Genomic DNA, 21492 nt, shown 5'->3' with positions numbered 1-21492 from the left:
AGTATTACATAATGAAATAGATTTTAAATTTCAATATAACAAAAGAAATAATTAAATAAAACAATGAATAGAAAGAATATTTATGTGATATTGTGAATAAACAGAAAGAAGAATGAATAATTTAATAAGTTTGAATGGATAGACAATGGTATAACAGAATAATAAAGATTATTGAAATACTACTATAATTTTATATTTTATTTTCTAAGAAATGAATAGAATAAGAAATGAAAGAGTTTTAAATCAGAAAAGTATAACAAAATAAGAAAGAATTATAGATGAACATACCAATCATAAAGTTAATAAAGAAGTAAATAAAATGAAAAGAAATAATAAGAAATAAATGAATGATAATATATTAATTTCAAGAAACAACTTAATTCATATAAATCATATTCAAATAATTTAATTCATTATTCAATTCTTTTTAACTAATTTTGGATTTTACTTAAATAATATATTTTTCATTTCATTCTATATTATGAAGAGAAGTTTGTATGAATTGGTTTTGAAATTATTTATTCTCTTTCACACCATTTCATTTACTTCTATTTCTTTTTTTTTGAGTTGATGTTAATAGAGATATGACTCTTCTATTGTCTCTTATTACATCCATTTCATATCTTTTCGTTATTTATTTATTATTCGTTATATCCTTTTATTCTTATTATCATTCATATCGACTTTCAATCATTTCAACGATTATTTCTTTATTCCAACATCACACTTTATCTATTTATATTCTTTTCTTTGACTTTTTCTCTTAATATTTTGTGTGTTTGCTTTTTTTCTCTGTTTTTATTCATTTTGTTTTTATGTTGTTATTTATTCATCATTTCATTTAGGAAATACCAAATAGAATGCAAAACATCTTGTAATTTAATGCAATGACTTGTATAAATACTTAGGAATATGGCAGTCCGACGAAATTGATGACACTTTCAATTGTAAAACCATCAAAGAAAAAATGAAGAAGATGGAAGAAATAAACACTGATGAAAGTAGTAATAGAAGATATATTACTAGAATAAACACGGAAGTAATCCCTATCTTCAGATATTCAGCATCAGTTGTAAATTGGAAAATAACTGACCTAGATAAAATTGATTTGGAGATAAGAAAATACTTAAGAAAGGCAAAATACATTGGTGAAACTCCAAAGATAGGTTGTATGTCATTATAGAAGAAATGAAGGATTAATAAATATAAGAGACGAATATGTTAATGAAATAATTAGAACAGGAATGTACTACTGTACCAGAGAAAGTGAAATATGAAATAACATATTAGATAGATGGTACAGTAAGAAGGGAATATTGAATAGAATTAAAAACATTAATTCATAAAATAAATGAAACAAAAATAGAAGAAATAATAAATGAAGGGATAGAAAATAAAAAAGAAAAAGAAGTAGTAATAGAAATAAAAAATTAATGATAAATACATCAAAAAATAGAAGTGTCATCAAACAAGTGAACAATTTAGAAGATGGAATGAGTCAAAATGAGTAGATAAAACTACTACAGTGAAAGCATGGAAGTCAATCAATATTAAAAAGAATGCATTTCTACAATTAACTAAAATGCAAGATGGAGCAATATTTTGTGGTTATAGAAAATCAAAAATACTGAAAAATGAAAGACTGAAATACTCAACACTTTGTAAAGACAAGATAACAACAGTAGAACACATTCTACTATCTTGTATTTATCATAAAAAATCACAAATGGAAAAACATGACAATAATGGCATTATAATATTGGAGGGATTAATAAGAAAATATACAGGAAATAAACAATATATAAAACCTCCATATGAAACAATATTCCAATATAAAGACATTACAATGATATGGATCAAACAAATAATGCCTAAAAGTGATGGACAATATCACAAAATACCAGATATATGTAATAGATAAAAAGAACAAAACTAGTCTAATATTTGATATGACTATTGTGGCTGATCACAATATTAATGGAGTGTATTTGAAGAAAAGAAATAAGTATAATGAATTAAAGAATATTCTAATGAAAATAGAGAAACTAAAAGATGTCAAAATAATTCCAGTAATAATATCAATTAATGGAATAATAAACAAATAAAGTAATAGATTAATTAAAGAATTAAAGAATTAAAATTGACATCGAGAAAGAAATTAAAAACCTTGTAATAAAAAACATGATTAATGTCATTGAATATTACTTCAATTACAATCAAACATACTCAATATAAATACTAGAAAAAGACAAAGATATGGGACTAGTCTCCCCTGAGCCAGGAACAATAGAAACTACTTCTATTAATACTTATTTAATTGCTTTTTATTTTCTGTGGTGGTGAAGTTTTTTTATTGTGAAGAGAAATAAAAAAAACAAAGAGGATTTACGTTTAACAAAAAAAAAGGGTTTTTTTTTATTTTTTCTTGAGAAAAAATGAAAAATTAGGAAAAACAACTGAAAAGAGAGTAAAGATTTTTTAATAAATGGAGCCAGCACCAGGGTGTTATCGTATTTGTTTGGCATCAGACTTCTTTTATCCGAATATGGGAGGAGTTGAATTTCATCAATACCAAATTGCACATTTTTTTGTAAAACATGGACATAAAGTTGTTGTCATAACACATCAATATGGGAATAGAACAGGGGTAAGAGTGTTAAAAAATGGAATTAAAGTATATTATTTACCATTACTTCGAATGTTTAATGAATGTTGTTTTCCAACTGGAATGAGTGAACATGCATTGATTAGAAATATATTAATAAGAGAACAAATTCAAATATTACATGCACATCAGTCTTTTTCAGCAATAAGTCTTGAATCAATGTTTTTTGCAAGATTACTAGGAATTAGAGTTTTTCTTACTGAACATTCATTATTTGGATTAAAAGGACTTGCAAGTATTATGTTAAATTCAGTACTTCAATATTCACTAGCAAATAGTGATGGGGCAATTGCAGTGTCACATTGTACTAAAGAGAATATGTGTATTAGAGCAAAAAGAGATCCAACGAAGATATATGTTATTCCAAATGCGTTAGAATCAAGTAAATTTCAACCAGATATAAGTAAAAGAGATCCAAATAATATTAATATTGTTATTTTAAGTAGATTAGTATATCGTAAAGGTATTGATTTAGCTGTTGGAATTATTCCATATATTTGTTCTAAATATCCTAAAGTAAATTTCATTGTTGGAGGAAATGGACCAATGATGTTAAATTTTGAAGAAATGAGAGAAAAGTATCAATTACAAAGTAGAGTAAAATTACTTGGTGCTATTCAACATTGTGAAACTCGTGATGTATTAGTTCAAGGTGATATTTTTTTAAATTGTTCTTTAACAGAAGGTTTTTGTATTGCAATTATTGAAGCATTAAGTTGTGGGTTACATGTTATTTCAACTCATGTTGGTGGTATTAAAGAAGTACTTCCAAATAGTTTAATTAAATATTCAATGCCAACAGTTGAAGATTTATGTAAAAAAGTTGAAGAAGTAATTCCAATTTGTAAAGAAGAACGTTCTTGGGAATTTCATAATGCAGTAAAATCGTTTTATTCATGGGAAAGAGTTGCAACTCGTACAGAACAAGTTTATCATGAAGTTCTTCAAAAGCCACAAGATGATCTTCCCAGTCATTTCAATAAGTTTTGTTTATTTCTTCTATTTTTGTTATTTAAAGGATAATTGTTATTAAGTAATGAAAGTAATTAAAACATTATAAGAAACAACAATATTTATTTCTTTAGAATGTATTATGAAGGTGTTTATTCAGGTCCTTTTATGTTTTTCTTACATTATTTCTTATTATTAATTTCTTGTTTCCTTAACTTTATCTGGCCTAAAGAATCTATTGAAAAAGCTTATGAAATTCCAAGAAAATGTTATAGAAATGGATTGATTAGTGAAACTGGTGAAGAAAAAAGAACTAAATAACTTGAACTTTAAAAAGACATTTAAATAAAGTATTTTTTCTACTTTTATTTTTAATATAATCTAAAATCAAAAAAGAACTTAAAAAAATATATTTTTTTAAGGTAGTTTTATGCAATTCAATTATATGTTATTATTTTTGATGATTATTTTTGTTTCTGCTTCATTTAATGTATCTCCACAACAATTAGAGAGAGAGCAAAAGAAAGGTGGTAAATTTTTTGTTGTTTGTTATATAAATGAATAAACATAAAAAAAAATAAGTATTAAAAAGTAGAGATATTATGCACCATGGTGTGGTTTTTGTAAGATGATGTCTTATGATTATAAAAAATTATTCAGAAAATATAAAGGAACAAAAGTTACAGTTTGTCAAATTGATTGTGATAAATATAATGGTTATTGTGAAAAGATGGGAATTGAAGGTTTCCCTACATTAAAGTTATTTGATGGTACATCTTTAATTAGTGAATATGAAAAAGAAAGAACATATAAAGATATGGATAAATTCCTTTCTGATTATCTTGCTTAATTTAATTTCTTTTTTCATTATTTTTTTTTGGGGTTAATAAGAACTTAATTCAATTGAATTAATGAGTTTACAAGTATTACCTCATGAAGAAGAAACTCTTTTTGATTTAGAAGAAAAGAATGAAGGTAAAATTATTTTAATGCAAGATAAGTTGATAAATGGTTTTGAAGATGAAGTTTTGACAGATTTAAAAACATTACATATTGAAAATTGGTTAGAATTAAGTGAAATGTTTCCAAAATTTATTCATTGTGTTGTTGCAATGGGGTTTGTGAATAACATTTGTGTTTAATGTCTTTTAAGTTTACTTAATATCATTTAGTTATGAAAAGATACTTGTTTATTTACTGGAATTATTCCCTAAAAAAATCGAAACAAAAAATGTAATTGGTTCTACTCTTATTTATACTGCTATTGAAGCAAGACAAGACAATATCACTCAAATCTTAATTAATAAAGGAACAAACCTTCTTGTTATCAATGGAAGAGGGAATTCTTTACTTCATGCAATTTCAAAAAGAAGTGGTGGAGATATGTTAATTCTTATGCAAAAAATTATTAATTTACAACCATCACTTTTAAATACACAAAATAACTATGGAGAAACTCCACTTCATCTTGCATGTTTATGTGGAATAATTGATAATGTAGAATTATTATTAAAAAATGGAGCTTGTACAGATATTGAAACAAAGAATGAAAAAACACCAAGTAATTATGCTATTGAATCAGTAAAATCAAGAGAAGTTCTAGCGTTGATTAATAATTACACACCAAAAATAACTAAACTTGATGAAGAAAAAGAGAGTTTTACACAAAAAATAACAAAATCAATAAAAAGTACATTACAAATAAAAGAAATAATAAAACCAGAAGAAGAAACAAAACTTGTTCAACCCGTTCAAAAAGAAGAGTTAAAAGAAATAGAGGAGATTGAGTCTGACCAAGACTTTGAAGATGATATAAGCTCAATTATTGAAGAAAGAATGTTTCAAATTGAAGAAACAAAAGAAGAAGAAACAAATAATGATAGTAAAGAAGAAATAAAAGAAGAAGAAACAAATAATGATAGTAAAGAAGAAACAAAATTAGGAATATCATTAAATCCCCAAAAAATAATAAAGAATGTATTATATTTAGGTACAAAAGAGTATAGGGAAAAAAAACTAGAAATACTAATTCAAGAATTATGCAATTTATATCCTATTGATACATTAGTAATGGATACTTCATTAACTTATGTCCCAAATCAAAAATATAGAATATTATCATTAGATGGTTTTTCAGATAATCCAATTCTTCAAATTTATATATTACAAAAATTAATACAAAAATTTCCAATGTTCATTGCTAAATGTAATGTAATTGCAGGAGTTGGAATATCAGCATTTATTGCTGGTTCAATTGCAAAAGGTTTATCTTTAGATTTTTTAGAAAAGGTTTTTCCTATAATAGAAAAATACACTAGAGTCTCAAAAAAACGACGATTCAATTCATCAACTAAATATACTAATCGTTATTATGATATTGCATGCTCATCTTTATTTTCTAATCAATCCCTTTCTGAATTTCCAAGAAAATTTTTTACGTATTACCAAAAACTTTCTAATTCTTTTGTTATTGCAGATGGAAGTGAAAGAGCTAATGAAGTAATTATGAAGTCTTGTTCACTTCCATTTCTTTTTAAACCTTATGGTAATTGTATTTCAGGAATGGTAATTCAACCAAATCCTTCTAATTATGCATTAATGGATGCACTTAAAACAGGAATTAGAAAAGAAGATTGTGTTGTACTTTCATTTTCAAATGGATTTGAACATTCAGAAGATGGTGAAAGTTATCCTGATTTCTTTTTGAATGATTGGTTCTCATTAAAAGAATTTCAAAATTTTGAAGGTCAAATTAAACAGTCATCGATTTTTTGTTCAACAATTCTTGGAGATAGATTTTTAAGATTTTCACCAATGATTCATAATACAAATGAAGAAAATTTGAAGAAAATAGTACAAAAGATGAGATTTTCTAAATTAGAACAATGGTTAAGTAAAGAATGGTTTAATTAAAATAGTTTTTTTGTTATTAATATTATTTGAACAAAAAATAAAAACAAAAAAAATTACTATAAAAAATTGTTGTAATATTGTTAGTTTTAGAAACATGTGTGATAAGTCATCATCTATTCATACACCTATTAATTTAATGGATAGAATTAAATATAAATTGGAAATACCAATTATGTGGAATGAAGATTCAAATACTCATGAGGATGAGATATTTTTTGAAGAGGAGGATATTTTAATGACAAAAACAAAAGAACAAGAAAATAAAAAAGATGTAAAAAAGAAAGGTATTATTAAATATTCAAGAAAACCAAAAGTAGAAGATAAAGAAGAAGATAAAAAACCAATTAATGTATCAAAGAAATTATTATTATCTTCAAAATTAAAGAAAAAAGAATTTCTTTCAGCAGATGAAGAAATTAGACAACAAATAGAATATGTTGTTACTGAATTAGAGAAAAGACAAACAGAAGAAAATCCTATTATTGATGGAATAATAACAAATTCAAAAAAATTAAATGAAAATGAAGTACCTCCTAATACAGATCCTAAAAAGGATATTCTTGATTTAAGAACATCAAACAATACAATTACTTTTGTTTCAAATGAAGTTCCACCTATATTAATGAAACAAAATATACCTAAGAATAAAATTCAATTAAGACCAACACAAAATAAATATCATTTTCCAGGAACTGAAATTGGGTTTGATACTATAAAAGAATATAAATTAATGAAATTAAATGCAGATAAAAAAGAATTGAAAACAATTAAAATTCTTATTCATGAATTAGATAAAACTATAGAATCTTGTAATGAAGAAGAATATAAATGAAAAGAATATCAATTTAAAATAATTTTTACATTGTAACAGTTTGTACTTTTGCACAGATTGTTTTTGGAATAAATCCAACATGAGGTCCTTTTACTGCTTTATACAAATTACCAGATTTTGCAAGAAGATAAATACGATCTCCTTTTATTAGAGATAACATTCCTTTTGTTCCAGAAAAATCTTCAATTGCTACAAACAAAAATTTTTCTAATAATTCTTGAACAAAATTAGATGGAAAAATTCCTGGAACACCTCCTTTTTTACCAATCCACCAACCATCCGATTTATATAATATTTCTATTACATCATCAACTCTAAGAGACATTTCTCTTTCAGAACTTGCAGTAAATGGAAATAAAGCAACGCATTTACCAATCGTTGGAGCAAATAATAATTTATTAATTAATAATAATAAATTTGATGGTTTTGAAGGTGGAATTGGAGTATTTTGTTGATGAGAATGTTGATAAAATTGTTTTATTCGTGCATCAACATTGGGGTTAATTGTAGTACCTTTTGTAGTGTCTGGCAATACTTGTTCTTTATGTTTTGGTAAATGTAATCCTTGACAAATTGCATTACATTGATGAGTTCTAAAAAATTGAGAAATTCCTACTTCACCAAGATTTGTTTCTGAATATATAAACTTATTTTGATCTATATGATGTAATGCTGGATCAGTAAGATAAAATTTATTATTGGCGTTAACACCTTGAATATCACATATCAATAATGCCCCTTTTGTATGAACCCATGTCCAATGGGCAAATGCGTGTAATGTCGAATGAAATTCAGATTCATTAATCCATCCATTGTTGTCAATATATTTGATAAAATACCCACTAAGATAAGGTTCTACAAAATTAGGTGTTCTACATGTAGCAGCAACGGCTTGTTCAGTTTGTTCAAGAGTTAAAATTTTACCATCTAAATCTTTTGTTGGACTTGGAATAAATAAATAATTTGGAAGGAAATGAAGTTTATTTGGTGACACGTTTAATTTATTGAATATATTTGCTAAATAAATACAAATTAATTGTCGTTCAATTGTTTCTAATAACATTGTAAGCGGTCTTTGTTGGAAAAATCGTTTAAGAACAATTCTGTCTCCACGTCCATTTATTGCACGAAAAGCAAGACGTTCTCCTCCTTTTGCAAATGGGGCTAATTCAACCCTAAATGTACTATGCTGAAATAAGAATTGATTTATTCGTTGATTTGATGCAAGGAATTTTCGAATTTGTGTAGTTTCATTAGGAACAGTAATGATATATCCACTCACTTGAGTTTGGTATTGTGGTTCTTTTTCAGAAAGTAATGGATCTACCATCATATCTCGTGACATTATCGCTTTTTGCTCTTCATTGTTTTTAAGTTCTTTTTTTAAGAATATTAGTTTTATATAACAAAATAAAAATAAACAAAAATCAATAGAAGAGAAGAAAGGAATAAAAGAAAGATTCAGAAGCGAAACGAAAAAAGATGAAGTAATCTAAATGACTTTCAATCAGTGTTTAGTATTTTTATTCATTTGTTGATTGCAGATTTAGTTTTTCAATTCAAAGATGATAGTTTAGGTTAACAAATAAATATTAGAATTGACTATTTTATTTTGTCCATTGTATTTTCACGTTTTATAAATGTTATTTTAAAAAAAAGACTATTGCCTCAAATGATATACAAGTCAGATAAATACTTTATAATTTAATTAGACAAATTATCTTTAATTCATTATTTATTCTTTTGTCTTTAATAAAATAAGGAATAAATATATAAAAATAATTTAAAGAGTAATATTATTCTTATATATGTCATTGGATCTATCTTTTTCTTCTAACTTTTATTTTTATTATAAACATTATTTTTAGTATTTAAAGTATTTTCCATTCAATTGTTGAAATTTGGTTCTGTTCAATTAATAATAAAGTATTTCTTATCATTGAAGTTATGTATTTATATGAAATTAAACTCATCGAATAGACATCCATTCATTTTTATATAAGTTTATACTTTCTTCATATTAGTTCTATTATTATTTATTTAAAAAATTATTAAGAAATAAGATTAGATATTATTGTTGAAGAGGTTCTTCCATTCGTTCAATAATTGAAAAAAATAGACTCTATGTCTAAAAAAAAGTTAAGGCATATTAATGAAGCATAATGATGTTAAAAATACTTGTCCATTTATTATAATAGTATAATATTTAGACAAACAATAGTATTAAAAAAGTTTTTATTCCAGAGATGTAGTATATGGATGAGATTTTACTTCTTATTCTATATTTATAATGTTCATTTAATGAAAAGTTATTAATCTCTTATACACATAAAAGTCATTTTAAAAAACTATTTTTCAGTGATATTCATTTTGATGCATATAGCAAATGTTTATTATTTAATTTATTTGTTAAATGGTCCATGACTATTGGACTGAATGTTCATAATCACAATCCATATTTTTATTCAAAAAAGACTTAAAAACTCTATTTTCACGAAGAACAAAGGTTTAAACATGGTTATATACTTTCATCTAGAAGTATTATTTTATTTTATAGTTAGTAATTTATTGAAATTACATATGATAATAATTTCATTTTTTTGTTATCTGCATAGATTTTAGTTGTAATTGTTTATTACAACTTACCATGTAATGGTAATATTTGTTATTTAAATTAATAAATAAGAACAAGGTATTGAGCATCAAAATATATATTCAATTTGTTTAATCTCAACGAAAATTTAATATTCTATTATGATAAAATTCATAAATTGATAAAAACAGTAAAATGAAAGAGTTACAAATGAAATAATCAAAAAAAAAAAATACTTACCAGCCGTATATTTTGTATTTTTCATTACTTAATATGAAATAGTTATTATTAGTATTTTTATACATAAACTAACGTTTGTTATTCAATTCTTTATTAGAAGTGTGTAATTCGGTGACAAAGTTAAACTATAGAAGTATAATAAAGGGTATTTTTTGAGTAATGAATTAAATATTCACATTTTATAGTGATTATTATTATAAGAATAATAAAATTACTAATTATCACCTGTAATACTATTATTAATTATTGATACTATGCATAACAAGAAATATTTATGTTAAAAATAATGAATTGTTTTAATTTTTTACATAAGTTGAATCAATCAATGATAAAAGAACTTGTACTATTTTTTGGTTATCAGGCAAAAATGATATCAATTGAATTATTTTTCTATAGTGAATAGTACTATTTTATCTTTTATATGTTCAGTTGTAAAAAAATAATTATTCTTTCAAATAGCTACGTATATTATGATTGAATCATTAAATTGAAAAATATTTGTCTTGATTTTAATCTACTCATAAACTCATTTTTTGTATTGGGAATGTTAAACACACTATATTAAATCTTTATTGTTAAATTTTTAGTATTTAATTAATCAACATATTTTATTTTTTATAAAGAAGTTTGAATAAAGAATTTAATCAAATAAAAAAAAAATAGTTTTTAATGCACTATAATATCTTTAACAGTTATTTTAAATGTATTATTTTATACATTTTATATCAATAATTATTTACTAATAAAATACAATTTATTATTTCAGTTATTTAATTCAAACTCCTTATTTGAAGCAATGAAAATAGTCTTTTTAGTTTCTTTAATACCGTTGTTGGAGGTTAATAATATCACTGGTTATTTTTAATTAAAACAAAAATAATAAAAATTATTTCATTTGAATTACAACAATTCTTTTTGGTGTGAACTTATCTCCTCCGCAAAGTGCATTTTCAATTCCTTTATATTCAAATGAAGACTGACGACAAGATGATTGTCCTTTATTATTTTCTTTAAAAACCCAAATATCATTACTTCCAAATTTACACAACCAACTATTCCTTGATTGTCCATATAAAATAAATGCATATTCTGGTTGTTCAATATCAAATTTCATCATTCTTTTCATTCTTCCATTTGACTCTAATGAAAATACGAATAATTTTGAATCATATATATGGTTGTCAACTTCATCAATTTTAGAATTAACATATCCTCCAAATTTATTTCCTTCTTCATCTTCAATAATAATTATTATATGTTCTTTATTCATTATTTTTTGATCAAATACTGATGTATCAATATTCCAATTATCAATATCTGAATCAAATATTATATTTCCTACTTTTCTATTTGTCCATTCTTCAAGTTGTTGAATTTCAGATTTTACGAAAGGTACTTCAGGTTGTTTTTCTGTTGAATTATAAGTTTTTTGAATATTTTCTACTTCATTTGTTATTTCAATTAAATTGGAACTTGTGTTTTCTAATTTTTCTTTTTCTTGATGTATTTTTTGTTCTTTTTCCATGAGCATTAAACGTTCTTGATTCAATTTTTCTTCTATCAATTCTTTAATCAATTTTTCATTTACATTTTGTGTTTGAATACTCTTTAAAATATCTTCTATCTCTATTGAATGTATGAAAATATTTGCTGTATTTGTTTCAATTTGACTTGTATTTTCATTCATCTGAATAGATAATTGTTTATTTTCATTTTTTACTTTTTCTATCATTGTTTCTATTGTTTTATTAGTAGCCATTTCATTTGACCCATTTGACATTTTCATTTCTCCTATAATCTTATTTATGTATTCAGTAATTTTGTTTTGTGAATATAACATTTGTCTAGAAATACATTTTTCTATTTGACTTTCTAATTTATTAATTCGGTTATTATACACAGTTTTTAATTCTTCAAATCGTCTATTGTATGTATTTTTTAATTCTTCAAATCGTCTATTGCATATATTTTCTACAATATTAAACTTTTCATTTTGTAGGTTTACGTGTTCATGTATATCATCTTTCAAATAATCAACTTCTTGTTGTAAGGTTTCTACTTTAGATGAAATATTCGTCGATTGAAACATCTTTCTGATTCTATTTTAGTTCATTTTTTAGTTCGCCGTTAAATATTTTTATTATTCTTTCTTATTTTGAAATATGGTTGAAGAATGAAAATCAGAAACAACACAAACATTAATACAAAACAAATAATGAAATATCAATTATTATTTGGTTATGACTATGTAATTGAATAAGAAATATAATAAATAATAATACAACGAATGAAGTAAGATAATATGAAAGAATAATAACAAAAGAAATGATATAAATGATGTTATTAATAATAAAAGAAATTATACATAATAATATAATGATAATGATATATTCATTCAACATAAAATAAGACAAAAAGAAGAATGAAAAGATAACAATAATAAAACAAAAGAAAATGATTTATTCAAACAAAACAAGAAGAAAATCTAAATAATAAATAAAACAAAAAATTATTTATTTTAATAAAGTATGATGTGATTATATTCATTAATCAATAAATCAATAAATAAATGACAATTCTATTAACACTAAATTATCTAATTTTTACTTTTTAAAATATTATTTGATAAATTTCTTCTAGTTTTTATTTTGTTGTTGAAAAATATATTAATTAATTCTACATTGTTATCATTATCCAAGTGATACACTTTATTTTATTTCTCTCTCAAGTACTTTTTAATTTAATATTTTTTATTCTTTATCTATATTATTAAATGTAATTATTAACCTTTGTGTCTCCAAGTTATTGTTTATTCTTCTTTATTGCATAATTTTTTCTCTCAATTACAATTCATTATTTTAATTAGTAAAATACTTAATAAAGCACAAGAAGAAACAATCAAAAGTATCTCTATTGAAGGAGAAACAGAAATATCAACACGACTTGATCCTGATGAAATAAAAGAAGAAAAGAAAATAGGAGAAGGATCATTTGGAATTGTTTATGTTGGAGAATTTAGAGGAAATAAAGTAGTAATTAAGAAAATAAAACAAGTTGAAGAAAATGAAGATAAAAAGAAAGAATTTGAGAAAGAAGTAGCAATGTTAGATAAATTTCGAGATGAATATATCATTCATTTTTATGGAGCATTATTTATTCCTAATAAAATATGTATGGTAACAGAATTTGCAGAATATGGATCATTACAAGATATAATGAATAAAAGAAACATCACAGAAATATCAAAAAAAATAAGAATTAAATTTATGATAGATGGAGCAAAATGAATATCATATCTTCATTCAAATGGAATATTACATCGAGATATTAAACCAGATAATTTCCTTGTTGTAACACTTGATGATAATATTGAAGTTAATTGTAAATTAACGGATTTTGGAAGTGCAAGAAACATTAATATGATGATGACAAATATGACATTCACAAAAGGGATAGGAACACCAAAATACATGGCACCAGAAGTGTTAAATCATCAACATTATAAAATGCCATCAGATATATATTCATTTTCAATAACAATGTTACAAATCATTATATGGCAAGATCCATTTCCTAAAACATTATATCCACATCCATAGGATATTGCAGATACAATCACAACAGGTAAACGACCAATCATAATACAAGAAGTAGAAGAAGATATTAAAGATGTTATTGAAAAGTCATTGCAACAAGAATCAAAAAGAAAGAATAACGATAGATGAAATCGTAAGAATGTTAGAAAGAAATTAAATTAATAACTGACTAAAGTAGTATTTCATTTTATTGTTTAGTTATTTTTATTAAATGAAGCAAAAAAATTATAAAGTATTAAAAATAAAAAAGAGTGACAGAATGATAAATAATAAATAATACCAAACAGATAAAAGAACAGAAATTTAGAATAAAGCGTAAAGAATATATACAAACAGAATATAAAAATAACAAATTGTATAATGATTCAATGAAAATATTAAAAAATATATATTTAATTGATTGAACATTTATTTAATAAAGCAAATAAATTAGATTTTTTATAACTGTAATTGACTAATTATATCAATAAAGAATAATTATATAAGAGTTATTTAATAAATTAACCATAGTATTAATATAAAAATAATATAAAATATTCACATGAAAATTATATTTATTATATAATGAATGAAGAAAGTAATACATAGTATTGTAAAATAATTATAACATTAAATGTTTATTAATATTAAAAATGAAATAAAATATCATTTATTATTAATGTTAGATAATGTTAATGATTAATGATTAACTTTTTTGTAGTAAATTTCAATGTACAATAAAATGCTGATTTTTATAATTTAAAAAAAAAAATAAAAATTAAGAGGTATTGTAATATATTAAAACTATAGATTAATTTTCAAAGAATGAATGATAAAATAATAAAATAACTAAAGAAATAATTAAATACAAAAATATTAACAAAATTGAAATAATTAATGAGACATTTAGCATCTATTCTCATTTGTACAAACAATTCTAATGGTTCTAATTATTAAATAGTATAATTAATAAATCATATTAAATAACTGAAATAAACAAAAAATGTTAGCAAATAATACATATAAATGATAATTATGATATATTGAAAATATTCACTATAAGAAAACAAAATAGTAACAAAATACAAAAATAAGACAGGTATTATTAATTCAAAAAAAATATATGGAGACGTTCAAATAAAAGATAAATTCATTCATATATTAACAAAATATTATTAAACACAAATATGAATGATAACAGAAATGGAATTAATAAATAATATTATGAAAAGTAAATTGCTAAAAATTCTATTTCTAGTAATAACCTTTATTACCTTAAAATCAAGAAGTAAATTATAATTTAAATAATATAGAATTAAAGTACTGATGATTCAATCTTCACTGAAAATGAAATAAAATATGTTGAAGATAAATTGGATTAAATCTAAATTTATTGAAAAATGTACTATTAATTAAGCATAATGTTCCTGTTTTGTAAAAAAATCTTAAGTTTGTTTTTTAATGTATTAATAATAAACTACTCTTGAAGACACATACATTGAAGTTAAGTCTCATTTATATAGAATTAAAGAAATTATATATGGATATAAATACCTTCTGACATAATTTGAATTCAAAATAATGTTGAAATATAGAAAATAAAAATTCTTTAAGAAGATAATAGTAACAAATAAAAATTACTAATTAAAAGTTATTTAAATTACTTCATCCTTATTAAATTCAATTCTATTTATTTCTTTTCTTCCTTTCTTCTATTCTTTTGATTTCTTTTTACAAAAAGAACTAACGTTTGGGAGTCCATTCTATAACATACAAAGTCATAAGGTTAAAACCAACACGATAAGGAGAAGAATAGTCTTGTCCTTCACAAAATAGATCAAAACCATACTCAGACACATGCTCATAAGCAACATTAAAACTTGTAGAAATGTAAGAAGTTGCATCAGAAAAAATAAAGAAGAAACTAGGAACAGAAATAACTTCATTTGTTTGTCCATTAAATCTGAAAGCAACACGATATTCCTTTCTTTTCTTTACATTAATTGGAGCTGTTTTATGTGGATTGATTAATGAAAAAGCAAAGTGATATTTTTGACTATCATCTTCAACATTAAAAGAAATATCTCTTATTCTATTGATAAAACCACCATAATATGAACCAAATACATGACCTTCTTTTGTTTGAATAATTACCATTAAATTTTTATGTTCCATCATTTTTGAACTTATTAACTTTCCATTTAATCCATCAACACTACTATTATAAATTATATTAAAATTTTCCATATCTGTCCATTGTTGTAACACCATTAAATATTTATTTATTATTTTAAATATGTCAGTATCAATTATTTCTCGTTGTACACCACACGCTTCTCCATAATTTGTTGCTAAACGTTCTTGTTCTTCTAAAGCCTCATTGACTTTATCTAATGAAATACGTTCTGAAGGTTCATATTTACAACATTTTGTTATTGTTTCCCATATTATTCCATTTAATTTTGGTTTTCGAGTTAGTGCAGCTTCTTGAGTAATTCTCATCATATCTTCAACAGAAAATGAGCCATCATCATGGGTATAAGGTAATTGTTTTGAAAATGTTTCATATGTTAATATTCCAAAACTAAATACATCTGATTGTCTTGATAATGATATATTAGTTAATACTTCTGGTGCTCTATATACAAGTGATCGTTGAATTTCACTTAATGTCATTTTTTTTAAGTCTAATCGTTTATGTCTTCCGTAAATAGATAATTTACAATTACTTGTTTTGGTAATATCAACTGATGTAATGAATATTTTCGATGGTTGTAATTCACCTGCTATAATATTAACATTATGAATAATTTTTAATGCCTTAATAACATCTTTTAAAATTTTAATTCTAAATGCCTCACTACATGAAGGTATGAATTGGTCAAATGTACCCATATCACAATATTCAAATAATATTCTAATTTCTTTACATCGTTCTACTCCAATTAATTCAACAATAAATTCTGATTTTATTTTAATGACTAAAGAACAAAGTCCTTCTATTTCATTGAAATATGATTGCATATCTGTATTATATATTTTTAATATAGCAGGACGTTTTTTATACCAACACCTTTTTAATATACTGTCTTGTCCTCGAAGGACTGGAGCAAATGGGTCAATTTCTAATGAATCATTATCAAAAGACATTGATCTTCTAACCATCGAGTTATTTTTCTAAAACAAAAAAAAAAAGAAAAAACGATTTTTTATTAATTTTATTATTAATTTTACTATAAAAAAAAATCTTAAAAAGGAAAAAAGAATTTAAAAAACCTAATGCCAAAGAGAAATCAACCTGAACTTGATGTTAAAGAATTTGATGATGGTGATGAAAACGAAAGTGTTAATGAAGAAGAAGAAGAAATGTTTGATAAAAATAAACTAAAAGAATTAAAAGAAAAAGATCCAGATTTTTATGAATTTATGTTAAAAAATGACCCAACAATGTTCCAAGAAGAAGAAGTAAATGATGAAGAAATGGGTTGGACAATGCCAGACACTGAAGAACAAGGAGACTTAGCTACTACACAACAAGTTATTGAAAATGCAAAAAAAGGAAATGACTCAGCATTATTACAAAGTGTTCTTCTTTTTGTTGATGCAGTTCAAGAGAAACGAATTGAAACGGCATCAGATTATGAAGCAATTATGACATTTGCTGTTGATGAATTACCAAAGTTAATTAAAAATAAAAAAGGAATGTTTAAGATTTATATGAGAGGAGTTGTTCTTGCTTTAAAAAATATTGATGAACCAACAATTCTTCATGTATTTATTGATATTATCAAAGAAAATGCAGATAAATATGCGATTTCAGATAGTTATTCTAAATGTATAAGTTCATTATCAGTATTTGCATTTAATTATAAAAGTGTATTAAGAAGTATTGCAATTGAAACAATGATGGCAGTAATTAAAGCATCCAGAAAAGATGAAAATCGAATGGAAAAAAGTTTAAGAATTATTTTTGGAAATTATATGAAAAGTTGTAAACAATTTTCAAGAAATACTTCTGATTTATTTAATGAATCACAACAATTTATAAAGAAAATATCTTTATTTAATATGAAAGCAACTTATAATATTTTATTTGAATATATAAGAAATATTGCACTTTCAACAAAAAATTGTAATACTGATTTAAATGCATTTAAAAGTGTATGTTCATTTGGTTGTATTAAAACATTTGAAATTATTGCAATTTGTTTAAAAGCAAATGTAGATGAAAAAGTAACTCAATTATATCATCCATTTTGTCAATTATTATGTGGATTATTAAATTTTGTTAAAGGAATAACTCATTTTCCAGTTGTTCTTCATTTTATTCAAATTTTAAATTCAGTAGTATCTGAAAAACTCTTTGTTTCACCAATTCCTCCTATACTTGTTGCATTTGAACAATTATCTCAAATTAAACCAAAACCCTCATCAGCAGAACAAGGTTCTTCAAAGAAAAGTAAAAAAGAATATGAAGAAATTGATTTTTCATATTCTCTTCAAATATCAAAAGAAGAAACTAGAAATTCAGATTTTATAGTTTCGGCAACAAACGCACTTATTAAAGAATTAACAAATTATTTTAATATTTTCAATAAGTCAATTGCATTACCAGAACTTGCATGTCAATGTATTAGTTCATTAAAAAAAATAACTAAACAATGTAAAATTGTTGTTTTAAATAATAAAATTAATACTTTTATTCAAAAATTAAATAAAAATATTGAAGTTATTAAACAAAAGAGAAATGGAATTGACTTTGGACCATTTGACGTGACTAAAGTAATGGAATTTGAGTCTAATTGAATTTTTCGTTTTATAGGGTTTCGGGAAAAGGTTTTATTATTTAAAATCATGTCAATGGAACAACTCATAGTAAGTTGTGACTCTAAATATTATTGGAATAGTTATGCTCATGTTAATATTCATGAAGAAATGATTCAAGATGAACATCGTACACAAACTTATAAAAAAGCAATTGAATGTTTTTGTAGAGGAAAAATAGTTGTTGATGTAGGTTGTGGAACAGGAATATTATCATTATTTGCAGCAACAGCAGGAGCAAAACGAGTTTATGCAATTGATATGAGTGATATTGCGCATTATGCCAGATATATTGTAGAACAAAATGGATTTAAAGATATTATTACAGTTATAAAAGAACAAGTTGAAAAAGTCTTTCTAGCAGAAAAAGTAGATGTAATAGTTAGTGAATGGATGGGATATAATTTATTATTTGAAGGAATGTTAGCAAGTGTAATTACAGCTAGAAGATTTCTTAAACCAAATGGAATTATTTTACCAAATCAATGTCGATTATTTATAACTGCAATTCAAGGTGATGATGAATTTATTTTAAGAAAGAAAAGTTTTATTGAAATATATGGAAATTTAGATATTATTGATGATATTTGTATAGTTGAACCTTCAATTCAAAATATTAATCCTTCACGAGTTGTTTCAACTCATTGTATTATTGCTGATTTTAATATGTTAACAATGAAAGTAAATGACGTTAATTTTACAAGTCCTTTTACAATAGAAATTATTCAAAATACTCAAGTTTGTGGGTTTTGTTGTTATTTTGATTGTCTTTTTTATGGTAAAGCTCATTTAACAACAAAACCTGGTCAACCAACTCATTGGAAACAAACTTTATTTTTTTTAAAAAATCCATTAAAATGTAAATTAGGTGATCAAATTAAAGGATTATATACGTGTCACGCTAATTCTAAAAATCCAAGAAATCTTGATATAATAATTCAATTTAGTCATATAAATCAATGTTACAAAATAGAATATCATTTAAATTAAATTACTTTTGTTTTAATTAATTTAATAATAATTTTTATTTTTCTTTAAAATTTATTAATAATATTTAAAAAAAGTAATTTAATTCAAATAATTTCATTTTTCTTCTTTATTTTCTTTATTATTCTCTTTTTCTTTTTCTTCTTCCTCTTCTTCTTTCTTTTGTGCTACTTTATGTAATGAATATTCAGCAGAATCAAAATATTGTCTATTTGTTTGAATTCTACCAAGTCGTTTTTGTTGAACACCTTGTGTTTGTGCACTTCGTACTAAATTACCAAAGTTTTTTTTACCAGGTTTAGGAGCTGTGTGATGCATACTTTCACATTGAATACTTGGTTCTTCACTCATATTTAAAAGATCTTAGTTCTGAACTTTAAAATATAAAAGTAAATGGGAAAAGACAAGTTAACAGTTCCAAAAGTTTCATTGTATAATCCAGTTGAATTAAAGAAAGTATTAGACTTAGGACTAGAAGAAATTCTTAAAACTCAATTAAAATATGATATTGATTATTGGTATTCAAATACTATTATTGTTTGTTCTGTCATTTGTTCTTTTTTAGGAGCACTTGCTTGGTGGTATCCAAAACCATGGCCTGAATCATATTGGCATATTGTTGCAATAATTATTATTTACATTATTGTTGATGGGTATTTAACTTATATTATGTGGTTTAAACATAGTGGTTTTGCTGTTGCAATTAAGAAACCTAAGATAGAGTTTTATAGTGCAATGATTTCTTATACTCCATATTTTCAAATAATAATGTATAAAGACAAAAAAGAATACAGTATTGAAATTGAAGTTAATAAAGTGTTTGATTCTGAAGGTAAATTACTTCTTCCTTTATATCAAGGATATGTGGAAAAATTAATTAATTTTGAATAAAATTCATAAAAATTTTATTTCTTCTTTTTTGTTAATTTGTTAAAGAATTTAGTAATTTAAAATTTTAATTTGTTATTCGTAATTTACCTTTTATCTTTTCTTGAATTAATATGTTTTTGTATTTTTTATTCTTTTCTTAATAAAAATTTGTAAATACAAAATTAACTCATAATATTATTTTTTTATTCTTTTTAATTTATTTGAAAATTGATAAATACAAAGATTTGTTTATTTTATTAATTATTTGTTAGAATTATTTATAAAATACTTTTCTATTTATTAAAAAAAGTAATAATAAACAAGTACAAATTTAGTATTCTAAATTAAATCTATAATAAACTAATCATTCTAAAAATTGTGGTGTAGGTAAATACTTTCATTAAAACTTATTCACCAAATATAATAACTATATACTTTGTGTTAACACTATTTTTTTTTTAAATTACCATTTATTTAAATTGAATTTAATAAATATTAGTTAGTAATGAATTTAATGTTATGATGAAATAATTATTCAGGGGAAGAAAAATAAAAATAATTATAATAAAAATTTATTTTAATAAACTCTTTTATTAAAATAGTATTTTAGAAATAATACGATTTGACAAAAATTCACAATTATAATCCAGGCAACACAGTAGAAGAAGAACCATATATTGAGAGGATGTTGAAAATGAACTTTATGATACCAATAGAGAATATTGAATAAACTTAAATAATCACTTCTCAATACGAAGAAAATCCAATTGTAGCTATATCTTAGTAATTGACCTTTTTTGACTAAATTCACACTATTAAATTGAAATACGGAAAATAGTTATGAGAGAGTAAAATTATTTACTAATAATTGAAATAAAGCTTTCCAATAAAATATAAAAACACATATTTAGTAAATACTTGTATAATTAAAATGCAATAAGTCAATGATATTAAATTAATTTTACTCCAATTAAAATACAAAAATAAAATTTTATTTTTGATATAATACTATGATATTTACAAAGATAATTAGAAGAATAAT

General features: G+C 23.3%; 10 protein-coding genes and 1 pseudogene across 10 annotated transcripts, besides 2 other annotated features; 9 read left to right on the top strand and 2 right to left on the bottom strand.

Moving 5' to 3' along the window:
• Nucleotides 1–838: 838 nt before the first annotated feature.
• Nucleotides 839–2327: a repeat region.
• Nucleotides 2328–2485: 158 nt separating this feature from the next.
• EHI_105870 (Phosphatidylinositol N-acetylglucosaminyltransferase subunit A, putative) lies at nucleotides 2486–3937 on the top strand (the record flags this gene model as incomplete). Its single annotated transcript, XM_651554.1, has 2 exons — nucleotides 2486–3648; nucleotides 3751–3937. The coding sequence occupies 2 exons, from the start codon at nucleotides 2486–2488 to the stop codon at nucleotides 3935–3937; spliced, it is 1350 nt and encodes a 449-aa protein (XP_656646.1).
• A 139-nt stretch (nucleotides 3938–4076) lies between these two features.
• On the top strand, nucleotides 4077–4466 carry EHI_105860 (thioredoxin, putative; the record flags this gene model as incomplete). Its single annotated transcript, XM_651553.2, has 2 exons — nucleotides 4077–4160; nucleotides 4212–4466. 2 exons carry the CDS (start codon nucleotides 4077–4079, stop codon nucleotides 4464–4466), a joined length of 339 nt encoding a protein of 112 aa, XP_656645.2.
• A 61-nt stretch (nucleotides 4467–4527) lies between these two features.
• On the top strand, nucleotides 4528–6529 carry EHI_105850 (ankyrin repeat protein, putative; the record flags this gene model as incomplete). Its single annotated transcript, XM_651552.1, has 2 exons — nucleotides 4528–4733; nucleotides 4789–6529. The coding sequence occupies 2 exons, from the start codon at nucleotides 4528–4530 to the stop codon at nucleotides 6527–6529; spliced, it is 1947 nt and encodes a 648-aa protein (XP_656644.1).
• Nucleotides 6530–6623: 94 nt separating this feature from the next.
• EHI_105840 (uncharacterized protein) lies at nucleotides 6624–7361 on the top strand (the record flags this gene model as incomplete). The annotated part of the gene is made up of 1 exon (XM_651551.2): nucleotides 6624–7361. One exon carries the CDS (start codon nucleotides 6624–6626, stop codon nucleotides 7359–7361), a length of 738 nt encoding a protein of 245 aa, XP_656643.2.
• A 25-nt stretch (nucleotides 7362–7386) lies between these two features.
• EHI_105830 (protein kinase, putative) lies at nucleotides 7387–8706 on the bottom strand (the record flags this gene model as incomplete). Its single annotated transcript, XM_651550.1, has 1 exon — nucleotides 7387–8706. One exon carries the CDS (start codon nucleotides 8704–8706, stop codon nucleotides 7387–7389), a length of 1320 nt encoding a protein of 439 aa, XP_656642.1.
• A 3703-nt stretch (nucleotides 8707–12409) lies between these two features.
• EHI_105820 (serine/threonine kinase, putative) lies at nucleotides 12410–13481 on the top strand (the record flags this gene model as incomplete). The annotated part of the gene is made up of 2 exons (XM_001914041.1): nucleotides 12410–12431; nucleotides 13078–13481. The coding sequence occupies 2 exons, from the start codon at nucleotides 12410–12412 to the stop codon at nucleotides 13479–13481; spliced, it is 426 nt and encodes a 141-aa protein (XP_001914076.1).
• EHI_105810 lies at nucleotides 13078–13935 on the top strand (annotated as a pseudogene).
• Nucleotides 13936–15512: 1577 nt separating this feature from the next.
• On the bottom strand, nucleotides 15513–16934 carry EHI_105800 (protein kinase domain containing protein; the record flags this gene model as incomplete). The annotated part of the gene is made up of 1 exon (XM_651547.1): nucleotides 15513–16934. One exon carries the CDS (start codon nucleotides 16932–16934, stop codon nucleotides 15513–15515), a length of 1422 nt encoding a protein of 473 aa, XP_656639.1.
• Nucleotides 16935–17048: 114 nt separating this feature from the next.
• On the top strand, nucleotides 17049–18575 carry EHI_105790 (nucleolar complex protein 2 homolog, putative; the record flags this gene model as incomplete). The annotated part of the gene is made up of 1 exon (XM_651546.1): nucleotides 17049–18575. One exon carries the CDS (start codon nucleotides 17049–17051, stop codon nucleotides 18573–18575), a length of 1527 nt encoding a protein of 508 aa, XP_656638.1.
• A 48-nt stretch (nucleotides 18576–18623) lies between these two features.
• EHI_105780 (arginine N-methyltransferase 1, putative) lies at nucleotides 18624–19583 on the top strand (the record flags this gene model as incomplete). Its single annotated transcript, XM_651545.1, has 1 exon — nucleotides 18624–19583. One exon carries the CDS (start codon nucleotides 18624–18626, stop codon nucleotides 19581–19583), a length of 960 nt encoding a protein of 319 aa, XP_656637.1.
• A 390-nt stretch (nucleotides 19584–19973) lies between these two features.
• Nucleotides 19974–20471, top strand: EHI_105770 (uncharacterized protein; the record flags this gene model as incomplete). Its single annotated transcript, XM_651543.1, has 1 exon — nucleotides 19974–20471. The coding sequence occupies one exon, from the start codon at nucleotides 19974–19976 to the stop codon at nucleotides 20469–20471; it is 498 nt and encodes a 165-aa protein (XP_656635.1).
• A 622-nt stretch (nucleotides 20472–21093) lies between these two features.
• Nucleotides 21094–21249: a repeat region.
• The last annotated feature ends 243 nt before the right edge of the window (nucleotides 21250–21492 follow it).

This window comes from Entamoeba histolytica, genomic scaffold (genome assembly GCF_000208925.1).
Source record: "Entamoeba histolytica HM-1:IMSS scf_1104750517889 genomic scaffold, whole genome shotgun sequence".
NCBI lineage: Eukaryota > Evosea > Mastigamoebida > Endamoebidae > Entamoeba > Entamoeba histolytica.
The sequence above is the reverse complement of the archived record's forward strand: the minus strand, read 5'-3'. Positions and strand labels throughout refer to the sequence as shown.